The sequence below is a fragment of the Equus caballus genome, chromosome X, assembly GCF_041296265.1.
Source record: "Equus caballus isolate H_3958 breed thoroughbred chromosome X, TB-T2T, whole genome shotgun sequence".
In the NCBI taxonomy this organism is placed as follows: Eukaryota; Metazoa; Chordata; class Mammalia; order Perissodactyla; family Equidae; genus Equus; species Equus caballus.
This window is the reverse complement of record NC_091715.1, coordinates 130274636-130298451: the sequence shown is the minus strand read 5'-3', so window position 1 is coordinate 130298451 and position 23816 is coordinate 130274636. Positions and strand designations below refer to the sequence as shown.

The following is a 23816-nucleotide window of genomic DNA, read 5'->3' as shown; positions in this document are numbered from 1 at the left end:
AAATCCCAGCTCCATTTCTAGCCGTGTACAAATTAAGCAAGTTGCTTAATTTTTTTGCGTCTCAGTTACCTCAACTGTACGATGGGAATCATGACACACACTTTGCAAGTTTGTTATGAGGATTAGAGATATTTAAAAAGTGCTCTACAAAAGAATCTGAATAGACATTTCTCCAAGGAAGATATACAAATGGCAATATGCACATGAAAAGATGCTCAACATCATCAGTCTTAGGGAAATGAAAATCAAAATCACAATGAGATACTACTTCACATGCACTAGGACGGCTATAATCAAAAAAAAAATGGAAAATAAGTGCTGGCAAGGATGTGCAGAAATCGGAACCCCAATACACTGCAGGTGGGCATGTAAAATGGCGCAGCTGCTATGGAAGACAATTTGGCAGATCCTGAATAAGTTAAACAGAATCACCACATGACCTAGCAATTCCACTCCTAGGCGTATACCCAAAAGAACTGGAAACAGGTGTTCAAACAAAAACTTGTACGTGAATGTTCACAGCAGCACCATTCACAATAACCAAAAGGTGGAAACAGCTCAAATGTCCAACAGCTGATGAACAGATAAGCAAAAGGTGGTATATCCATACAATGAAATATTATTCAGTCATAAAAAGGAATGAAGTACTAATACATATCAGAATATGGATGAACCTTGAAAACACTACGCTAAGTGAAAGAAGCCCATCACAAAAGACCACATATTATATGATTCCATTTATATGAAGTGTCCAGAATAGGCAAATCTATGGAGACAAAAAGTAGATCAGTGACTGCTTAGGGCAGAGGGGTGTGTATGGTGGGGAGGGGATCAGGGGCTGTTAGCTAAAGAATATGGGGTTTCTTTTTGAGGTTGTAAAAATATGCTAAAATTGACTGTGGTGATGGTTACACATATCTGTGAATATACTAAAATCAGTTGAATTGTACACTTGAAATGGGTGTATGGCATATGGATTATATCTCAATAATGCTATATAAAAAATAAAAATAATGTGTTCTACAATGATACGTTAGTAAATGTTTAACATCTGCCTCTCAGAGAAACAGGTCCTAATCCGTAGTGTTTGTTGACTTCCATGGTGAAAATACTCCCTTGGCTGATTTCAAAGGACCAACGTAATGTCAGTGAACGTGGAGTTGGGAAGGGGTGTGCAGCAGCACATCATTATAAAGCATTTGCAGCATGCAGACACAATGGACACAACCTCAAGATCACAAATAGTAGTAAAAGGCGATAAAATAATTAGGAAGTGAGGTGTTTTGAATATCTATTACCTGCGTTTTAAATGTAGTTCACTTAACTGTAGGTTTACGCAATTTAACTTTCAATGAGAGCTTGCAAAATTCCTGTAAACTTAATAATCAGCTCTCACAAACCGGCACAGACTGTCTCCAGGTACCACGCTGTAACCACAGAACACTATTTTTGAAGAATTTCACATAAGCATCTTCTAGAAAAATGCCACCCTTTGCATTTCTCTGGGCAAAAACCTATATGGCCATTACAGTTTGGCCTGAAGAGGTTGATATTTCCCCCTCTAATACTGATATCTGAGCACGGCAGAGATATTTTCCTAAATGTGGAGACATAATCCCATTTTCTGTAGACTCCATTTTGCGGCATTTTGGCAACATCACTACAGCCAACAAGCAACACTAACTGTTCCAGGAAGGCACCTGAGAACACTTGAAGTGCCTTTCTCTGGTTAACCCACCAGCTCCAAGGCTCTCTTCTGATTCTTAACTGTCATCAAGCTCAGTGTGCTATTTTAAGAAGTCAAACTTCCAAACATCTCAATTCATTGACAACCAAAATATAAATTAGCCTTTGAAAACTCCACAGACTCTGATATTTAATGCAGAGCCAAGGGGGGTTGAAGCATTTAGTACTTTGAATATTCAATATAAATTAGTGATACGTCGGTTCTAACTGCCCTCCACCCAAGGAATATGTGTTGTAGAAGTGGGTAGGCCGTCCCAATGCTCCTGGCAACTGATATTGCACCAAAGTCACACTGTGAAACTCTTGTTTTCAAGAGCCTCTGGGCAAGTGGACCCAAAAAGAGTAAGTGTGGTTTCCAAAGACGAGAGGGTTTAAGTCTTTCCCGCCCTGCAGATGACAGTGAGCGAAGCAGCTACAGAGAGCGGGCTCTGAAGTTATCCACATGCTCTTGGGGTGGTTTTGAGCAAATTAGCTTCTCTGAGCCTCAGTTTTCTCACTTATAAAATAATGAATATTAACAATACCCACCTCGCAAGATTGTTGGAGAATTGGATGCGATAAGGTGTATAAGGTTCATCGGTGATAGTTAGTGCTTAGGATAACACTAAGCAAGACAGTGTAGCAGCTAGGCATCCAGGCTGTAAAGTCAAAGGCAGTCCTACATTCAAATTCTAGCCCTGCCTGTTCCTCAGTGACTCTGAGTAAGTCATGGCTCCTCTCTAAGCCTTTGGTTCCCCATCTATAAAACGAGGCATCTATCTCACAGTGTTCATTAAATGAGCTGGGAGAGGTCAAGTGCTAGGTATGCTGTAAATCCCGAGTAAATGGGAGCTGCTAGCCTGCCATGAGGGGATGCACATAATTCCACAAGCATGTGGGAAGAGCTCACATTGTATTCCCATCACAGAGGGAAGGGGGGGCAAGGACGCTGATTACTGTAAGAACACAAGGGTGGACTGGCAAGAGCCAAGACAGGGGTGCTGGGAGGCCTGATGGTTCTCTCAGAGAAAGGCCAGTGTTCTAACGCTGGAGGTGGGAGCCTAGACACACAAACCATTGGCTTGGGGGTTTTTTTCCCCAGGGGCTCATTTTTACTTACAATTTAGGTATAATATAGGTAGATTAAACTGCACATATCTGAAGAGTACAATTTGATGAGTTTTGACATAGGTATATACCACGAACCATCACCACCAACAAGATAATAAACATTTGCATCATCTCCAAAAGATTTTTCATACCCCTTTTGTAATTCATTCCCCTTTCCTCTCTTCCCCGATCCCAAGGCAACCACCAATCTACTTTATGTCACTTTAGGTTGATTTGCATTTCTGGAATTTTATGTAAAAAGAATCATACAGTATGTATTCCTTTTTGTGTGGTTTCTTTCACTCAGCATAATTATTTTGAGGTTCACCCATGTTGTCATGTATATCAACAACTTGTTCTCTTTTTCAGCTGAATATTCCAATGTGTGAATAGACTAGTCATCTGTTGATAGACAACAGAGTTGTTTCCAGTTTTTACATATTACAAATAAAGGTGCTATAAACATTGATGTACATCTCTACATGGACAAATGCTTTTATTTCTTTTAGGGGTGGAAAGGCTGGGTCATATGGTAAGTGTATGTTTAACACTTTTTTAAGCAGTCAAACTGTTTTCCAATGTGACTGTCCTACTTTACATTCCAAAAGCAGTGTATGAAAGTTATAGTTTCTCCAAATATCCTCAGGAACTATATGGCAAGGCTCTATGGAGAAACAATAAGCATTATGACATGCCTTGGTATGATTTTTCTCATGTTTCTTGTGCTTGAGTTTTGCTAAGGTTTTCAGATCTGTGGGTTTATAGTTTTTATTACATTTGGAAAAGTTTCGGCCATTATTTCTTAAAATAACATTTCTCTCTCCCTAACCCCTTGTGGAAATCCAATTACAGATTTTTAGGCCACTTAAAGTTGTCCCATAGCTCAGTGTTGCTCTATTCATTTTTTGTATCTTTTTTCTCTCTGTTTTATTTTGGACAGTTTCTATTGCTATGTCTTCAAGTTCACTAAACTTTTCTTCTGCAGTGTCTAACATGTTAATAATGACATCCAGTATGTTTTTTTCAATTTCAGACATTATAGTCTTTATCTCTAGAAATAAGATTTGAGTCTATTTTCTACCTTCTATGTCTCTCCCTAACATGCCCATGCTTCCCTCTACCTTCTTGAACATAAGAAGCATATTTTTTTAAAGGCATTTGAATGTCTTTGTCTACCAATTCTGTCATCTGTGTCTGTTTCTATTTAAGAATTTTTCTTCTCATTATGGGTCATATTTTCCTGTTTTGCATGCCTTGTGATGTTTTATTGGATTTCAGATTCTGCAAATTTTACCTAATTGGGTGCTGGATATTTTTGTACTCCTTTAAACATTTTTGAGCCTTGCTCTGATTTGCAGTAAAGATACTTGGAAACAGTTCGATCCTTTCAAAGCTTGCTTTTATGCTTTGCTATGTGAGAACAGAACAAACTTTAGATTATGGTTAATTTGGCTCCACTAGTAAGGCAGTCTTCTTCTGAGTACTCAGTCTAATGCCCTGTATATTATGAAGTTTCTTCTCTGTGGCTATTGGGAAACTGAGCTACTCCTAGCCTTGTGTGAAACTCTAGAAATCACTCCCCCTACTCCTTTTCAGTCATTCTTTCCCCAGCCTTGGGTAGTTTTCTCACATGCATGTGCTGATCAGTAACAGTCAAGTATTTGAGGGGTACCTTTTACAGATCTCTGGAGCTCTCTCGCTGGGAACCACCTCTCCAGTACATTACCTCGTAAATGCTAGCCACCTTCACCTCTCTGAATTCTGAACTCCATCTCTTCAATTTAGGCAGACTTCCAGGCTCATCCTGGGTTCCCAGCTAGAAACTCTCTCCAGGTAGTAAACTGGGGCAATTATAGGGCTCACCTCATTTGTTTCTCTTTCCTTTTTTTCCCAGTTTCATTGCAACATAATTGACATATAACATTGTGTAAGTTTAAGGTGTACAACATGTTGACTTGATACATTTATATATTGCAAAATGATTACCACCATAGCATTAGCTAACACCTCCATCACATCACATAATTACCATTTATTTTTTGCGGTAAGAACATTTAAGATCTACTCTCTTAGCACCTTTCAAGTATATAATACGGTATTATTAACTATAATCACCATGCTGTACATTAGACCCTAGAACTTATTCATCTTATAATGGAAGTTTGTACCCTTTGATCAACATCTCCTCATTTTCCCCACCCCCAGCCCCTGATAATCACCATTCTCCTCTGTTCCTATGAGTTCAGCTATTTTAGATTCCATATAAGTGAGATCATACAGTACTTGTCTTTCTCTGTCTGACTTATCTCACTTAGCATAATGCCCCCAAGGTCCATTCATACTGTTGCAAATGGCAGGATTTCTTTCTTTCTCATGGCTGAATAATATTCTATTGTATATATGCTCCACATCTTTTTTATCCATTGATCCACCAATGGACACTTGGGCTTCCATATCTCAGTTATTGTGAATAATGTTGCAATGAACATGAGAGTAAAGATATCTCTTCGAGATCCTGTTTTCATTTCCTTTGGATATATGTCCAGAAGTGGGATTGCTAGAAAGAGAAATCTTTCATCTCCTTGGTGGGGCAGGGGGCTTTGCCTGGTTGTGCCACATGCTCTGTAGACAGAGTTTCAGTGACCACCTTCCTGCTCTCAGACCTATTCTGTACTCCTACCTTCTGTGGTACCTGTTACATTCTAAGGTTTGAGCCTCTCAGGTGAATTACCTCAATTCTGTATCCTCCACTGCAGAAACTTAGGCTAAAACTTTCCCATTCTGACAGGTTAGTTACCACTCCTCTATCCATTTTCCATTTTCCAAAAGATATTTCCACTGACATATATCATCTGCGATTGTATCTTTGCTCTCTCTTTTAAAAAAAAATATTTTATTGAGGTCATATTGGGTTATAACATTGTGTAAATTTCAGGTGCACATTCTTTTTGAATACCATGTCTACTCATGCAAGGGAAACAAAAGAAAAATAAACAAATGGGACTACATCAGACTAAAAAGCTTCTGCAAGGCAAAAGAAACCATGAACAAAACGAAAAGACAACCCACCAACTGGGAAAAAATATTTGTAAATCATATATCGGACAAGGGGTTAATTTCCAAAATATATGAAGAACTCATACAACTCAACAACAAAAAAACAAACAACCTGATCAAAAAATGGGCAGAGGATCTGAACAGACATTTTCCAAAGAAGATATACAGATGGCCAACAGGCACATGAAAAGACATTCACCATCACTAGTCATTAGGGAGACGCAAAACAAAACTACAGTGAGATATCACCTTACACATGTCAGAATGGCCATAATTAACAAGACAAGAAATAACAAATGTTGGAGAGGATGTGGAGAAAAGGGAACCCTCGTATACCACTGTTTGGAATGCAAATTGGTGCAGCCACTATGGAAAACAGTATGGAGATTTCTCAAAAAATTAAAAATAGAAACACCATATGATCTAGCTATCCCACTACTGGGTATTTATCCAAAGAACATGAAATCAATAATTCTAAGAGATTTTTGCATCCCTATGCTCATTGCAGCATTATTCACAATGGCCAAGATGTGGAAGCAACCCAAGTACCCATCATCAGATGAATGGATAAAGAAGTGGTATATATACAGTGAATTACTACTCAGCCATAAAAAAGACAAAATCATGCCATTTGCAACAAAATGGGTGGACCTTGAGGTGTTATGCTAAGCAGAATAAGCCAGACAGAGAAAGACAAACACCATATGATTGTACTTATATGTGGAAGATAAACAAACACATGGATAAGGAGGACGGATTAGTGGTTACCAGAGGAGAAGGGGGTGGGAGAAGGGCAAAAGGGGTAAAGGGGCACATGTGTATGGTGACAGATAGAAACTAGACTATTGATGGTGAACACGATGCAGTCTATGCTTCTCTTTTCTGGAGGATCACTGTCCTATGCAGATGGTCCCTGACTTACAATGGTTCAACTTATGATGTTTCAACTTTACAATGGTGTGAAAGCAAGATGCATTCAGTAGAAACCATATTTCAAATTTTGAACTTTGATCCTTTCCCAGGCTAGTGATATGCAGTACAATACTCTTTCATGATGCTGAGCAGCAGCAGCGAGCTCAGCTCCCAGTCAGTCATGCGATCACAAGAGTAAACAACCGAGATTCTACAGTGTACTGTGTTGCCAGCGTTTTTTGGATGAGTACCCAGACAACCACTCTGTTTTTCACTTTCTAGCGCAGTGCTCAGTCAATTACATGAGATATTCAACACTTTATTGTAAAATAGACTTTGTGTTAGGTGCTTTTGTCCAACCGTAGGCTAATGTAAGTGTTCTGAGCACGTTTAAGGCAGCCTAGGCTAAGCTATGATGTTCAGTAGGCTAGGTGCATTAAATGCATTTTCAACTTAGGATATTTTCAATCTCCAATGGGTTTATTGGGACATAACTCTATGGTAAGTCGAGGAGCATCCGTACTTCCTTTTTTCCAATGTGTGACAACCATTATTTCATAGACTTGTGTCCACTTTTTTAGTTAAGGTGGAAGGGTAAATCTAGTCCCTTTTACTCTCTCATGGCCAGAAGCAGAAGTCCAGCTTTTAGCTTTTAAATATTGGCGTTGCATTACTTTTGGGGGATTTTTAATAACACCCAGATAGAAAGTAGATGGAATCAAAAGTCATAAACTGACAGGATCCTTAGAGATACCTAACACTTCCCCCGCCTCATTTAGGTGAAGTAATAGAACCGAGGTCAGAGAGGGGAGGGGAATCTTCCCAAAGTCACACAGAATTAGGTCTAGAAATCAGGTCTCCTGCTCTTCATTTTTAATCCATCCAATTATTTTCTGCTAATTTTCTCTTCCAAACCATTTTATTTGGACAGATACAGCTTTGAAAGTCAGAGATTCCGTCCTGCCCAAGCCCAGAGAGTGGGCAATATTAGCTCACACCTAGATAGTGCTTAATTTTGTTTGAATTTTGCAAACACAAACCCTAGGGTTGGCCTAAAGTGAACACCAGAGCAGCTCATAACACTGAAAAACTTAAAACACCCCCCGGGTAGGCACTCCAGAACAGAACTATATATTTTTCCCCATTGACTGATTATGAACTCACTAAGCAGGAAGGAGTGTGACTTAGAATTTAGATTGACTAATTTAGTCATTTCACACCTATGGGAACCATATATCCTACAAAAAGAAGCCATTATCACTGTAACTGCATTTGTATTCTTTCAATTCTAGCTATTCACCTGGATTCAAAAATTTTTCCTGGGCTGGGTCTCCGGGAGCCTTTCTGTCTTGCCTCTTGACCTTTCGGAGAAGCAGCCTAGGAAATGCCCCTGTGTTGGAGTCAGACAGAACAGGTTTTACCTCTCAACTACAACACTTACTTGCTGCGTGACCTTGGGTAAATTACTCAACCTCTCTGTAAGGACAGGGATGGTACTGTCATACATTGATTCTAAAGCACATGGGTTTGTTTGTTTGTTTCCCACATTTTAGCATCTTTGAAATCAAGATGTATATTGCTACCAGTAGTGTGATGGTTAAATTTGCAGGTTTTTTTTTTTTTCTTAACGGTATATGGTGTCTTGGATTCTAAAAGTACTCTGTTAATCTCTAACTGGCAGAGTTTCCTCAAGGGTTCACTAAGATGAAGCAAGCATAGGGCTTGGCACATGGTAGGCACTCAAGGACTCTGGCACTCCCATTGTTACTAGAACCAATACCTGGCTGGGTCATGAGCCTCTGACTTCCCTCATCTGGCAGTTGGTACATCCATCAGGGCAGTCTGATGAGGTGAACAAGTCTGGGAAGACCAGGCTGGCACTCTGCTGGCTGGTGTTGCAGCTTGTGATTGTCATCAGGCGCTAGAGCTCTTTCTAGTAGCTTCTTGCCCTCCAGCCCTACCCCATTAATACCATTAGCCCGATCTTACCTCTGCTGTTACAGACTTATGAACATAGGGAAATGGATTAGTAACTTCTTGTGCCATCATTCCAAACTCTCCCTGTCTCATCCCAAAGAACCTCTCCAGAATCCAGCGAGGCTTGTCAGTTGAAGGGCTCTTCCAAGGCCATCGGAATCAGAGCCTACAGGGCCAGAGGCCAAATCCACATTCCTCAAGGCCCCCCACATACCTCTAGTTGGGATGCTGATACTTGCATGCCTTTGAAATTCAAGGACACTAACTCTGCTCATGCCTGGAGGGAAAAAGGGGAAACAGACACCTGAGGATGAACAACACTCAAACATCTCCCTGTACAGAAAAGTGGCTTGCATTTCTTGCCCAGAGCTCCTTGGCTTTCTTACTGTCTCCTGCAGGCAGACTGGCCTCGGATGCAGAGGCCTCACCCCACACAGGCTCTTCCACCCCTTGTCATTCCCCCTTGGCGCCCAGGAGTGCAGCTGCAGACTCCATGAGCCCCGCTCTCTGAGGCACCCACCTTTAACATGCACCTCAAGATTTCCTCCCTGTCCCCTGCTGGATCCCAGCAGTCCAGGGAACTCTCAGTACCATGGTGAAAAGGAGGAAAGGGCAAGATGGACTGGACTGGCCTTTGCCTCTGGCCACTTCTCACAGCTTGACTGCTTCCCAAGTGATTCTAAAATATCGAGTCAGAGTGAACTGCTGCTTAATAGTGCGTGCCACCCAGGATTCTGCACCATGGCCAGCGTGAGACTAGGAATTAATAACTGTGAGCGATTATCATGGAAACTGTCTCCAGGAAAAACGACCAGTTTTATACCATTCAACCTTGGGAAGATAAAATCAGGCCTAGCAAAGAAAAAAAAAAAAAAAGATCTACAGCAAATGCAGGACTTGAAATCCAAGGAGCATCCTGGAGCCTGATTATACACCTGCCCTGTCTCTCTCCGGGCGGCACGGGGTGCAGGGGCGGTCGGGGCAGGGCATCTCCATCCAGCCGATCAACCAACTCAGAATCTTGTGCTCATCCTAGACCGTCCCCAACACCTCCTTGTCCTCATCCCACCGTCAATTTTGCTTTCTGTGGGTCTCTACTCAGCGCCCTCTGTGCCACCTGTCGAGACCCTTTTTGTCTCCTGCCACAGCCTCCTATCTGCTCTTTCTCCACTCAACACCTCACCCACCCCGACCCCAGCCCTGCTTCTAAGAGCCCCAGGAAAAAGTGAAATCTCATCACATCGCCTTGCATAAAAACCATCAACGAACAATAATGGCAAAATATTTATCATTGTAAAGGTTGGATGGTAGGAGCATGGGGGTTTATTTTATCATTCTCATTACATTCATGTGCATGTTTGAAATTGTTCATGATAAAACGTATCCTCCATGACCCTCCAGGGATCCCAGGATGAAGTCCAAAGTCCCAAGACTGGCATTCAAGGCCTGTCGGGATCTGCCACATCCCATTTTTCCAGCTCACCTCCTGGCACTCACTGTGCTGCACCCCTCTTGGCACCCAGCTCTCTCCTGCAGCCCTCTTTGCCTATGCGTCTCCTTCTTGCAGAATATGCTTCCCCAGCTGCCCGGTCTGGGAAATGTTTCCGCATCCCTTGGAAACCAGATGCAAATGACCCCTGGTCTGGAACAACTTCCTACACCCGACTCGACTTGGGGGTGGGGGCGGCTTATGCCCTGGTGTCTGCCCAGGTGCGATACAGAGCAAACACTCAATACGTGTTTGGGAGAGACCAGAAAGTCTTGGTAAATAGAGCAGGTGCAACTTTTACTTGAACTTGGGCAAGTAAGGTAAGCTCTCTTGGCTTCTGCTTCTGTCTCTATAAAGCGAAGATAATAGGAGTACTATCTCACAAGGCTGAGGCAAGGATTCGGCCGTATTCCCTGTGTAAACAGCTTAACATAGTACCTCGCCTGGGAGAGAGAGAGAGGGAGGGACGGAGAGAGGGACGGAGGGACGGAGGGACTGACTTACAGACTTCAATCAAGGAATACAGTGGATAATTAAGCGGCTTGTCTTAGATGAAATGCTCCCCAAACCTACAGGAAAGCAACTGCTGTTTAGCTCTTGCTGGGAGCTAGAGAAAATTGTGAAAAATCGACGACATCAAAGTCACGATGCCTCCATTGGGCCCAGGGGCGGTTCATACTTTAGGGGGTGGGAGTAGGGGGTCTTCAAAGGTTGAGACCCCACGCCCGGGCCCAGGTTTCTGCTTCTCTTTGGAAGAACTGTGCAGGTCTGTGACCGGGACCCGGCCGGAAGTCCGGGGGCTAGGAAGGCATGGGATTTGCACGAAAATCAGCCCTGGTGACAATCCCCGGTGTGTGAGGTCTCGGTGAGCTCGCACCGCCTGGGGTGCGGACGCGCCAGGAGGAAATGAGAGTGGGGTCCGCGACAGTGCCCCCCACCCGCCAGCCCCGCTCCTCCGGGTGCCCGCGGCCTCGTGCGTCACTGGCGCGGGCGGGGGCCGAGGGGAGGGGGGCGCCGCAAGGTGAGGGCCCCGCGCTGCCTTAAGACGCCGCGCGCCCCCGCCGCCGCTCAGAGCTGGCAGCGCCGCGCGCCGGCCGGACGAGCGGGCCCCCGCGCCGCGCCCCCTGACGCCGCTCCCGCCGCCCGGTGCGAGCTCGCAGTCGCCCGCGCCTCAGGAGGCAGCCCGGACAAGCGCCGCGAGGCCCGAGGGCCCGGCACGCCGTTCCAGCGCCACCACGCCTCCAACAGCAACAGGTAAGCGGCCCGGCTCGGCGACCAACTGGCCCCCGCGCTCGGGCGCCCGGGCCGCCCCGTCCGCCGCAGCCCGACGGCCGCTGCGCCGCTCCGCCCGACGCGGGCGCGGTGGTCCCGTCCCCCTGCCCCCGGCGCCCTCCCGCGCTCGCGTGTTCCCTCGCACTTTCTCGCGCGCGCTCTTCCCCCCGCCCTCAATTCTCTCGTTGTTTCCTCGTCCTTTCTGTCGTTCTCTGCTTTCCGTCCTCTTTTCTTATTCTTTTTCGATTTTTCTATCTCCATCTCTCCCTGTCTCTCATTCTCTCTCTCTCTTATTCTGTCTCACTTCACTTTGTCTCTCATTTGCTCATTCCTTGTTCCTCTGTCTCTTCCTCTGTCATTTTCTCTCTGTCTCTCAGTGTGGCTCTCATTCTGTCTCTGTCTCTCGTTCTGTCTCTGTCTCTCATTCTCTTTCTCTGCCTCTCAGTCTCTCTCTCTGTCTCTCTCAGACTCTCCCTACCACCCTGGCACCCCTGCCTCCTCTCCCACTCTCCCCGAGCTCACCCATCCCTACACCCGCCGCCACCGCCGATACCGCGTGGGCTGGAGAATGCAGGGAGGATGCCGAATTTCGGGAGGGGGGGGGGGGTCGCAATAGACATCTTTCCTGCATCCAGCCGCTGCGCTGCTGTGAAACTAGGAGATTTATCCGCCAGAGCCCGCCGTGGCCAAGGCGGCAGCTCGTTTCCATGGCAAATAAAGTCGACAGAGAGATAGAGATTGGAGACAGACATCCAGCCAGAGAAAAACCGAGGTGAGGGATCGTCGGAGAAACATGGAGAGAGAACAGAGATGCATACACACTGAAGGAAATGTTTAGCAAGAGTCCCGGGGAGTGAGAGACAGACAAACTGACAAAGAGGGAGAGGAACCGACTCTCTAAGTGCACGCACTAGAGAGAGAGCCTGAGCAACGGAGAGACAGAGACAATCAGGAGAGACAGGCAGTAGATATTCAGAGACCATTGGAGAGAGACAGACAGACAGCGATAAGGAGAGAACTATGCACGGAGAGACAGAAACTGCAGGAGGAGATAGAGACACAGAGATGAGAGAATCGGAGAAAGAGCAACTGCAACAAGAGACAGGAGGAGATGTGTAGAGAGAGAACTCGAGGGAGACATGGAAACAAGAGAGTTGGGGAGACACGGAGACTGACAGAGACACAGTCGAGTGAAACTGAACAGGTGCACTAGGAACCCACAGAGATTGTCAGGGAAATAGACTGAGAGAGAAATAGACGAGACAGCATCAGGGAAAGACGGAGAAGCGCACGCACTAGCGAGCGACAAGTGACAGGCAGAGACAGAGAGACGAGAGTGCATCAAAAAGGGACAGAGGGAGAGACAGGGACAAGACCGGGAGAAAGACGAAGAGAGACAGAGAGAGACATGCACACACAGCTACAGAGAATATGCACTAGCGAAGGAGACACAGAGAGGAGACTGGGAGACAGACAAACTGACCGAGAGTGGGAGGGGAGACGGGAGTGACAGAGAAAGGGAAGAGAGAGGAGAACGACAGACTGACAGACCAACAGCGTGCACGTGCTAGCAAGAGAATGAGAAACAGACAGACCACAGAGTGAGAGACAGGCGTCAGAGAAAAACGGTGAGACACATACACACACCCCCAAGAGATACAGAAAAAGTGCGCTAGCGAGAGACACCGGAGAGAAAGAGACAAATCGGCAAACGTAAACAGGCAGGAACAGAGCGCGCGCGCATGCGCTAGGGGGAGAGACGGCTGGAGAGGTAGATAGCTGGAGAGACCAAAACTCCGAAACCCAGAGACGGTGTGGGAGATGCGCAGAGAGAGCGCGCACGCGCTTCGGGGTTGCGGGGGGGACAGGTGGGAGGAACTCAGAGACCCCGAGAGAGGCAGAGAGACACAGAGAGTGAGAGAAGGATTCAGGGAAACCGCCTGGACGCGGACTGGGGCCGCGCGGGGTGGGGGCGGGGCATAGGGGTAGGCAGGAGGCAGCGGGGGGCCGGGAGAGGGTCCTGCAGCGCCTCTGCCCGGCCTGGAACACCCTCCCCGCCAAGGCAGGGTGACTAACCCAGGCCACGTGTTTCTTTCGTCCCCAGCATAGGCAGTGAGTGCGGTCCGTGCGCCCCTTCGCCGCCCGCTGATGCCGGCTCAGAGCCTGCACCCTGTCTCACACCCGCCTGCCATCGCCATGACGACCACCTGCACCAACAGCACGCGCGAAAGCAACAGCAGCCACGCGTGCATGCCCCTGTCCAAAATGCCCATCAGCCTGGCTCACGGCATCATCCGCTCGAGCGTGCTTCTCATCTTCCTCACCGCCTCATTCGTAGGCAACATAGTGCTGGGGCTCGTGTTGCAGCGCAAGCCGCAGCTGCTGCAAGTGACCAATCGCTTCATCTTTAACCTCCTCGTCACCGACCTGCTGCAGATTTCGCTCGTGGCCCCCTGGGTGGTGGCCACCTCCGTGCCTTTCTTCTGGCCCCTCAACAGCCACTTCTGTACCGCCCTGGTTAGCCTCACTCACCTGTTCGCCTTCGCCAGTGTCAACACCATTATTGTGGTGTCAGTGGATCGCTACCTGTCCATCATCCACCCTCTCTCCTACCCGGCCAAGATGACCCCGCGCCGGGGTTACTTGCTCCTCTATGGCACCTGGATCGTGGCCATCCTGCAGAGCACACCCCCACTCTATGGCTGGGGCCAGGCTGCCTTTGACGAGCGCAATGCCCTCTGCTCCATGATCTGGGGGGCCAGCCCCAGCTATACCATTCTCAGTGTAGTGTCCTTCATCATCATTCCACTGTTTGTCATGATTGCCTGCTACTCTGTGGTGTTTGGTGCAGCCCGGCGGCAGCATGCTCTGCTATACAACGTCAAGAGCCACAGCTTGGAGGTTCGAGCCAAGGACCGTGTGGAGAACGAGAACGAAGAAGGAGAGGAGAGGAAGGATGAGTTCCATGGCCAGGATGAAGGTGAGGTCAAGGCCAAGGAGGGCAGTATCAAGGCAGAAGAGGATGACAGCATGAAGGCCAAGAAAGGGAGCGTGGATACCAGTGAGGCGAGCGTGGAGGCCACGGGCAGCAAGGAGGTCAGAGAAAGCAGCTTGGTGGCCAGCGAAGGCAGCACGGAGGGTAAGGAAGCCGGCACCGAAATTGAGAGCAGCGTGAAGGCAGACAAGGGCCGCAGAGAGGTCCACCAGTGCAACATCGACTTGGGTGAAGATGACATGGATTTTGGTGAGGATGACATCCATTTCAGTGAGGATGACATCGAGGCAGTGAACATCCCAGAAAGTTTCCCAGCCAGTCGTCGAAACAGCAACAGCGACCCTCCTCTGCCCAGGTGCTACCAGTGCAAAGCTGCTAAAGTGATCTTCCTCATCATTTTCTCCTACGTGCTGTCCCTGGGGCCCTACTGCTTTCTAGCGGTCCTGGCCGTGTGGGTGGATGTCCAAACCAAGGTACCCCAGTGGGTGATCACCATAATAATCTGGCTTTTCTTCCTGCAGTGCTGCATCCACCCCTACATCTATGGCTACATGCACAAGGCCATCAAGAAGGAAATCCAGGATATGCTGAAGAAGTTCTTCTGCAAGGAAAAGCCTCCAAAAGAAGACAGCCACCCAGACCTGCCTGGAACCGAAGCCGGCACAGAAGGTGGGACTGAAGGCAAGACCGTCCCTTCTCATGATTCTGCCACTTCGCTTTGAAGTTAAGGCAGACCTTGAACTGTCCACAATACAGAAAACGGGAGCAGCTTTCTTTTAAATGGACCACCCACAATCCCATTAATGCCAACCCATTCCATTCCAGGCAAAGGTGTTGCACACGTTCTTCTCGCCTTGACAAGGTAGATAAATATATGGAAGAGGTAGGAACTGGAGTCTTCCCTTAAAAGTATGCCCCTCAAAGCACCCACTTGAGGATTCTGGCTGAAATTTCCCCCAAAAAAATTATTAGGCTCCAAATTTCTTAGAGCAACAAGGGCTATCCATTTGGATCTGTACCTGGTATTCTGTCTGTCTCTCCAGAGCTACAGCGTGTCAGCTTTCACTCTGAGGGAAAAGGAAGATGATGCCTGTGAACTTAAGGATTTTTCGGCCCTCAGGTTAAGAGTTCATGGGCAAGGGCTACAGCCTATGTTCAACTGAAAAAAAAAAGCAGCAGACAAAATCATTCATGGAGCCCAGGAAGCAGAACCTCACTGACTGACTGACTGATCAACGTATGAGCCAAATTCTAAACTCAAGAGCCCCAGAATCTGGTACAAAGACTTAAGGAAACTAAGACAAAGCGTATCATGTAGTTAAAATACCAGGAAGGTTTCTAGATCCTCTAAAGGGATCCAGAAAAGTGGAAGAGCTTAATAGGGCATGTTTCAAATGGGAAGCTAGTCCAAGGCAGAAGATAGAGAAATAACATACATCCATGGGACTAAACAGTTGGCTTTTTTCTTTAAAACCCTGGGTTTGTGCATGGGCTGGGACCAAGGTCATTCCATACAAATGGAAAATTGTCAGTTGACACTAAACTATTTTCTGTCTTCTATTTGAATAATAGAGAGACAGAAATCATGCCACTTTTTTACAATTTTCCCTTTATGATTGAATTGGAATGCTCATAAGAATCCTCCAGATCTCCTTGGCCAGTCACTTGCGTGTGTGTGGTTTCTTTTTCCAAATAGAACTTTTTGGTCAAATAGTATTTCCAGAAAAAAAGAAATTCAACTAGGAGTGGCCAAAGCCCTACAAAACTCACACTGCCAATCAAGAGTGACATGCCCGTCAGAAATCTCTTGTGTCCATGAGATCATAGACAAGAAATATGATCTCCACATGGGGAGCAAATAAGGCAGGATAGACATTTTCCTTCCTCCAGGCGCACCCATGTGTCTTTGCTACCTGTGGCTCTCTCTAAAGCCTTTAAGCTCTCCGCAGATGTGGGAGAGAAATATAAGAGAGTCAGAACTAACAGAGAGGATGCTTTCTCAGTATCGGGGAAGCATCTGACCTATTCCAAACAATCCTAAAATCAAAGTGTTCAGGTCAGACATATCCTAATTATTGCTGTGGAAATATATCACTTTGGGAAAACCTTTACAATATCTAAATTATCCTTAGGGTCAATACAGAAGAAGAGTTTTCAAATCCCAAATGCTGAAATCACTTTGGGTAGGGGTATACATGTGTATTTCTGAGGGCACAGACCATATCAACATGACCAAATAACATGGAACCAAAAAACGGTCAAGACAGCATTTTTGGTTCTCCTGAATATCACATTAAAACAACTTTCTGGCCAATCAAGTGTTCATGCAGAAACCCAGTGTTAATATGGGTGGAGGGAGTAGTTAGTTGAAAAAAGTTAATCAGGTAGTTGTATATAAAGATGGCCATATTCAGAGTTTAGCCTCAGTCTTGTATGATTACCATGTCTATTTTAGAACTCAAATTTCATTCATATAAATGCCCAGCTCATTTATATTTTCTTTATCTCTTCCTCCTCACAGATTCCAACATGAGCTTCTCAAGGGGTAGAGGTAAAAAGCAGTGTATTTGGGCTGTGAATAAGTCTGCATGGGAATTTGGGATTGCCATGTTCAGAATTTAGGCAAGGAGAGGGGATAGGCCCCAATAATATTGAGCTGACCTCTCAGCTCGATCTGTTCATGGAAATCTTATTAATTCCAAACCCATTAATTTGGAACTTGTGGTAATTCAGACAAGACATGGGGGCTGAAGTTTACCCTTGCACTATCATTTATTTTTCTACCAAAATGTATAAAGTGAAATAATAGTCATAAATTTATTTTGTCAATTTATTGCCAAAATCTTGTATTAACCTGTCCTCAAAGGATATCTGGGTGAAGAAATGGCCTGTGTGACCAATACTCTTACTGGGGGAGGGGTGTTGCCTTGAAAGTCTGTCATGGTCGAAGGAGTTCAAGGGCGCTGTAACCTGTCTTTTAAGTAGCAGTGCTTACCTGGGTAGGAAACAGGATTTCAAATATAAGTGTCTCTAAATATTTTGTTGAAACTGAACTTCTTGTTTTATTTTTAAAGCTCAACCCCTTCAAAGTGTATCAGAGAAAATTGTTTGCCAAAATCCCAAATCAAAATGGAACCAGAACCTGTACAAGTGTGGTAAGTTCATTTAACAGCACACACAACATTCTCCAGGGCACCAAGACTCACCGATTTCCTTTTTAAAGCTCCTCTTTTCCCTATTTTAGTCATTGTCCATTCTTATGGCAAATTGGATTTTTCAAAGGTGAAAACCTTTTGAAAATAGGAGCCTGGAAAAGAGGACCTTTGAATGAAGAGCATTCTGCTTTGCTGACATTTTCATCTTACTGAACAATAGGGCCTCCAGTGAGCTTGGAGATAGCAACTGCTTCAAATTCTGTGCTATTTTGAATAAAACACTATCAAGTTAATGAGGTTTTACTGCACATACTGTTTTGTCATTTAAAAATCTGAAAGCACACAAAAAAGTCATCATTAGCCTCACAGATCCTCATGTGCAATAGCTTTCCCTAAATGTTTTTAAAGGAGGTATTCTTTTGCCAAGGCCACTTCATATGTGCAGTAAAAATCCCATTAAAGTACAGGGGCCAGGCAAACCAGACTTTGAAATGATGTGATTTCCAATTTAATGATTTCCTTATTTAAGAATAATAGAGCATCTAGTTTGCCAAGGAGTCGCAGGTGCTTTGACTAACACACCAATTTCAACAAGCTTGGGGAAGGCAGTAATAAAGGAGCAAGCTGAGGGCTTCTCTGACTTCTATGATGCGAGGGTCCATCTTCTCTACGGCACCACAGATACCAGCTGCTGGGAAGTCCTCTGCGCTTCTGGCTCCCTGCCTACCTCTTGCCGTCGTGCCCACTGCCTTCCCCTGCCTCACTCCCCCTGCCCCTGCTGTGCTGCCCTTCAGGAATACCCCGTGCTTGTAGCTCTGTGTGCTCACTCGCTCCCACTCAACCCCTCCAAACCCAGAGCTGACAGATTCACAGGGACCCTGGGGCCCACGGAAGCAAGGAAGGAGAAAAACAAACAATAGGAGTGACCAGCAATTAAAGGTATTTTTCTGTCTCCTCCCCAACTCCAATCCAATTTAGAGATAACTGGATACCTACTTCAAATTTGACAGGTAAGGAAAAGTGCCATTTTATAATTGAGGAGGTAGGCACCTCATCTCTTACCAAACAAACACCCAATACAACACATCTTGGGGGCACAGTCAATCCTGTAGATACAATTATTTCAGCAAAAACAAAAAAAATCTTTTACCTGTAAAATTATAAGGTGCCTAACGTTGCCTTATTTTATACATAATTAGCCAATTAAGCTAGGTAAAGTTACTTCAAAAGATTTTTTCATACTACCTGAGGAATAATTTACAAGGTTCAACTAGGCTTTCTTTCTTAGACTTTGCCAAAATGCTCTTAAAAATGTCGGAAATGCACCATTTGGAAGAGAAAAATTATGCATCATCTGGTAATTTGAACTCTCCAAGATAAAACCCTCAGAGGTTCTTGGGATGAAACAAAGAGAGTAACAATTTAAACTGCTGGACTGTATTTTTCTCTCATAACTGCCCTCCCCTATATTTTGACAAAAGAAGTGTTTTCCGCTCGTAATGTCATTTTTGTTGTATTCCTCTTTAAGACAAACCCCATGCTGTCAAGAGAGGCTTCTCTAAGCAAAATGTCTTTTCCTTCTAGAACAAAAGATTAAAGGAACAGTTGGCTCTGAGCCAGTTACCAAGATAAGGAGAGAAAAATCTGGTCAGTTAACCCTCTCCCTCCTTATCTCTGTCTCTCTCATTTTCTATGGGCCAGACAGGTGTTCTTGGCCCCTTCAAAGCCCCTCCAAGCTTAGGCATGAGGAGACAGAAGCAGTGAGCTGCAAACAGCAGACCACAGCCTAAAACTCAAAAAGAAGAGAAACACTTGTCATATTCTTTGCAGTTATTTGCAAACAATCTCTTCCTCTGACAAATGGCCACCTTGCTTATAGCAGCCTTTTGCTAAAAGCAATGAGGAAGAAAGGAAGGAAGGCTGAAGGAAGAAATATGAAAGCTAAAATCCACAGAACTTGGCCACTGATTACCAGGTCACTGGCAAGTTCACTGCTCTTTGGTAAGTAGAATAAGAATTCTCAAGGTCAATGAAGGTTGCCAATAGGAGTCAAATGTTCCCATCACTGCCTCCCAAATCTCTCATATCTCAAAGTTCACACGCCAAGGGGAAACCACAGTAACTTGTACACTCACAAGAGGTTTGCGATGTCTGAGGATTCATTACTGGATCTCTCTTCTTCTAACATATAGACAAAAACAAGATTGGTTTTAGTTTGGTGCTTTAAAGTTGAGTGGATTTCCCCCCTTCTTCATCTGTGTTACAACTTTAACGTTAAAAGTTTGGTGTTTTTGTCTGTTTCAGTGGTGTGTTTCTTTCTGTAGTAATTCTTCTAAATGTAAGCTATAACTGTATATAAAATACGTGTTCTTGGAGATAAGGTGCTAGATATTAGTTTGTCTGTGTTCGTAGATAGTGTCATCCTCAAAAATGGGTAGTAATAAATGTTAGTTAATAAAATGCATGCAGAATTCTATGTGTGACCCACACCTTGGTCAGTTTCTGAAGTAGAACATAGTACATTTGTTTTTTAAATTGTATTTTTAAAGTGTATACTACAGGATGCATAAGATGACTCCAAGTTAGGGTGGCGGGATGTGGTGCCTTTCATTCCTTAAATCCCTGGTACAATATATGACAGGTGAGAAATCATTCTGGTACAATTGGTCATTAATGTGAACTAATCATCTTGGCTGAAGTCCTCGCTGGCAGTTCTCCACAACACGTTTGACGCGGGTATGCCTGTTTTCCATTAATTGTATGTGTAGAATGCAAAATCAAAACAGACAATCCTTTCCCCCTGAAAGAGCCCAGGAGGGGCTACTGGAGTCCTGTTAGCAGGATAAAAGCATACTGTACTCTCATGACCCAGCCAGTCCCTGTCTGGGAACTGACAGGATTTGCATTTAGCAGATCTATATTGTGACTGTCCCTGCCCTCCAAGAGCAGTACCAAAAACCAAAGAAAAAGGCTGCTCTGGTTTTTTTCCTTGATTGGTTGCCTGAGAGAGAAGATAGAGCTTGGATGGGTAAATAGACTAAGAGGTAGTGGGACTCCTCCGGGGGTCCCAGCTAAGGTGTTTGAGAATTACAATCCTATATCCATAGCATTTGCATCAGACAAGAAAAAGAGAACTACGAGATGAGTTTATTATATTTTAAGAACAAAAATATTAAAACTGGAAAACCATATAATATATAAATATGTATACACCCTCATTGAATAATTTCTAAAACTGCATTTAATACCAAATTTTATGTGCTGCTTTAAGACTGAAAACAATGGAAAAATGCATTCAGTCAATAAACAGTTATCTTTACTATTTTAAATTTTGAATTCAAAATTTTCCTTTTCCTTTTAAAAAAGCATTTGTAATTTAAAAGTGCCTTTTCAAAGGATTGCCAAACTACAATCCTGGGGCCGAGTTCCCACTGGCACAACTTACCTTCAGGTGCACACAAGAGGCGGGCTTTATCCTCCTCCTGACCCCAGCAAGAAGAGAAATCCCTTGACACCCCAATCAAATTCATAAATCAGTACTGTTACATGGGTCAGTAGCCTCGGAGACTCTGCCCAAGGACAAGTTTTCATACATTGGTTGGCTTTCATTGGATCCTTTCTAAAATGGTTACAGTGCGTTTTTTGCTGGATGGGAATGACAGACTCCTGCTTGGAGAATGCAGAGAGATTGATGTTTGTGGCTTAACTAAATATTATTAAGTAATGTTTGTGTTTCTTAAATAGGTGCTGTTAATCTGTCCTTGGTATATTCTTCTTAAATATGCTAAATAAAGTCTAATTTTAATGTGTGTATCTGGTTATTATGCCGAGCGCCGTGGGAAAACAGGGAGCCTCAGAACTAGTCTCCATTCCTTCTCTTTTGCTTCAGTGGAGGAGACAGAGGATAAACTAACTGTGTTACACAGTGGAATGAAATATGTGGGCTTCAATATTTCACACTGTGCTATTCCAATATAAAGAATATGCAATGGGATGGGGGAGGCATCCTGATGGGCTTGCTGGAAGAGGGGCATTTGCCTAGTACTCTACGAACGAAACAAATTTCAAAGCGAGGGTGAGGTGGGCAGAGTGGGCAAATGGGACCAGATGGTTTGTAGGGCTCCCAAATGCCAGTCTTTATTCTCAAGGCAGTGAGGTTTGAGCAGGGGGAGGGGATGACCAGCCTTTGTTTTTGGGAAACAGTACTGGCCCAGCACCTGGGTCACCCGACACTGGGTTCCTGCCCCTGCTACCTTGCTCCTCAGGACCAGGGCACCTCCCTCAGCATAATTCAGCCACACCCACACCCATCCCGGTTCAGCCCCAACTCACCAGGGTTTATAGAACAGGAGGGCAGGAGCATGTTCCCTCAAGCCCCAGTTCAGAAAATGGTTATACCTCTAACACCAACCACGACCTATGAAAACACAGGACACAGATGAGATAGGCAAATATGTCTAAAACATAAGAGCCCACTAGTTCCTCTTGAGTCAATGTGCTTGACCTACTAGTAGCTCTTCTGGTAATCTCATCAGTAGTGGCGCAAGGAACTGCAAGCCTCATGCTTCCAAGTGGCATCCACAGTCCCACACTCAGAAGCGCAGGGAGCTGTTCATCTCCATTTCAGTCAAAGTAAAGTGCTCTTCTCCATTTTTCACTCCAAAATCAGGCTAAATACTGACTTACACACTGTATTTCAAGATGTTCAAAGATGGCTGCCACAAGAACTGCATGTGGCTGACTTCACCTTAATCTATGAACGCCATCCAGGTGATGACTTTTTCCCGCTGCAGAAATAAATTTGCTTTTCTAGCAAACTACTACCATCAGTGCAAATAGGAAAGCTTGTGAGCTCAAATAAAACTATCAGGCAGCAAGCCTGGTGGGAAAAACGTCCCCTCACCATACCCCTGCTTTATTCAGAGTATTTAGAGGAGAATGGAATTTGGTTCCAATGAATCTCATAATAGTAGTTACTCCTCTCAGGCAGGGCTTACTACTCTGCCTTAGATTATGAGACTGAATGGGAGAAGGTTGAGAGCATCTGAAAATTCCATTGCCAAGAGACATCTCTGGCCTTCTGTAGCCACTCCCTGTCCCACCAGTCCGGTCCAGGCCCCAGGCCTATTTGCCACCAGTCTTAGCCCTGATCCTTCCAGTATAGACAAAGCCATACTGCTGGCTAGTCAATTATTTTCTTTTTCCATGAGGTAACTAGTCAACTCCTACTCTCTCTCCCACTCTCTTTCAGAATGCAACTCTCTGACCCTGTCCCCTTCAATCTCCTCCTCTGACCCCTGTCCTCATTCCAATCTCCCCTTCAAGGGCAACACAACCTCTTTGATCGCTGCACACACAAACAAGTAAGGACGGCTTGGAGAATGTTCATGACGTGAAGGGGATGTGTAGATAGTTTTCAAGAGTTTTCTTCAATAAGACTAATATTTATCAATCCAATTTATCACAGAAAATGTATGATTTTCATGACTGCTCACCCCAAACCGCATGCTCAAAGAAAATTTACAATACAAATTCCCGACATCTTGGGAGTTGTAACATCTGACTATTGTTTAGTTGAAGCAAAGAAATCCGAGAAAATTGCCTCCAAAGATTTGTTATCTACACACAACTAACTCAAACTTGAACATTCTCAGCCTCCAAAGGACAGCAAACAGAAAAAGACAACCAACCACCAGAAATGTGCAGATTTAATTGAGGAATAAGACAGTAGTATCTGGTATTTCATAATCTCTATATGCTCAACCAATGTACACTTTTTAAATGATCACCCACATACAAAGGTGTAATATAGTTTGTACAAATCAACTTAAGTTAGAAAAATTCACAATTTACCTAAGATTAGTTCGACAATGGTTCTGATGCTCTAAACAAAATGAGAACAAAAAAGGGAAAAGAAAAAGAAAAACATTTCATCTGAAAAACTAGGGTATTCAACTTTAATTTTTTTAAAGAAATGTGCCTCCCTTGCTCTAATTGCTTTAAATTAAACCCTTTTATGGTATCTTTTCAGGAAAATAAGACTTATAATAAACCTGTTTCCCAACCTGCTTTTTTCCACACAATCAGCATTTTGTGTCATACAAACTGAGGCCAGACAATGAGA

General features: G+C 44.5%; 1 protein-coding gene across 1 annotated transcript; it reads left to right on the top strand.

Moving 5' to 3' along the window:
* Positions 1–11393: 11393 nt before the first annotated feature.
* GPR101 (G protein-coupled receptor 101) lies at positions 11394–17574 on the top strand. Its single transcript, XM_005614555.3, has 2 exons — positions 11394–11524; positions 13647–17574. The coding sequence occupies exon 2, from the start codon at positions 13691–13693 to the stop codon at positions 15257–15259; it is 1569 nt and encodes a 522-aa protein (XP_005614612.2). The 5' UTR covers positions 11394–11524; positions 13647–13690; the 3' UTR covers positions 15260–17574.
* Positions 17575–23816: the final 6242 nt, after the last annotated feature.

Bases quoted from the DNA above. Each gene is read 5' to 3' on its own strand.
- GPR101 (XM_005614555.3), top strand. From the start codon at position 13,691: ATGCCGGCTCAGAGCCTGCACCCTGTCTCACACCCGCCTGCCATCGCC.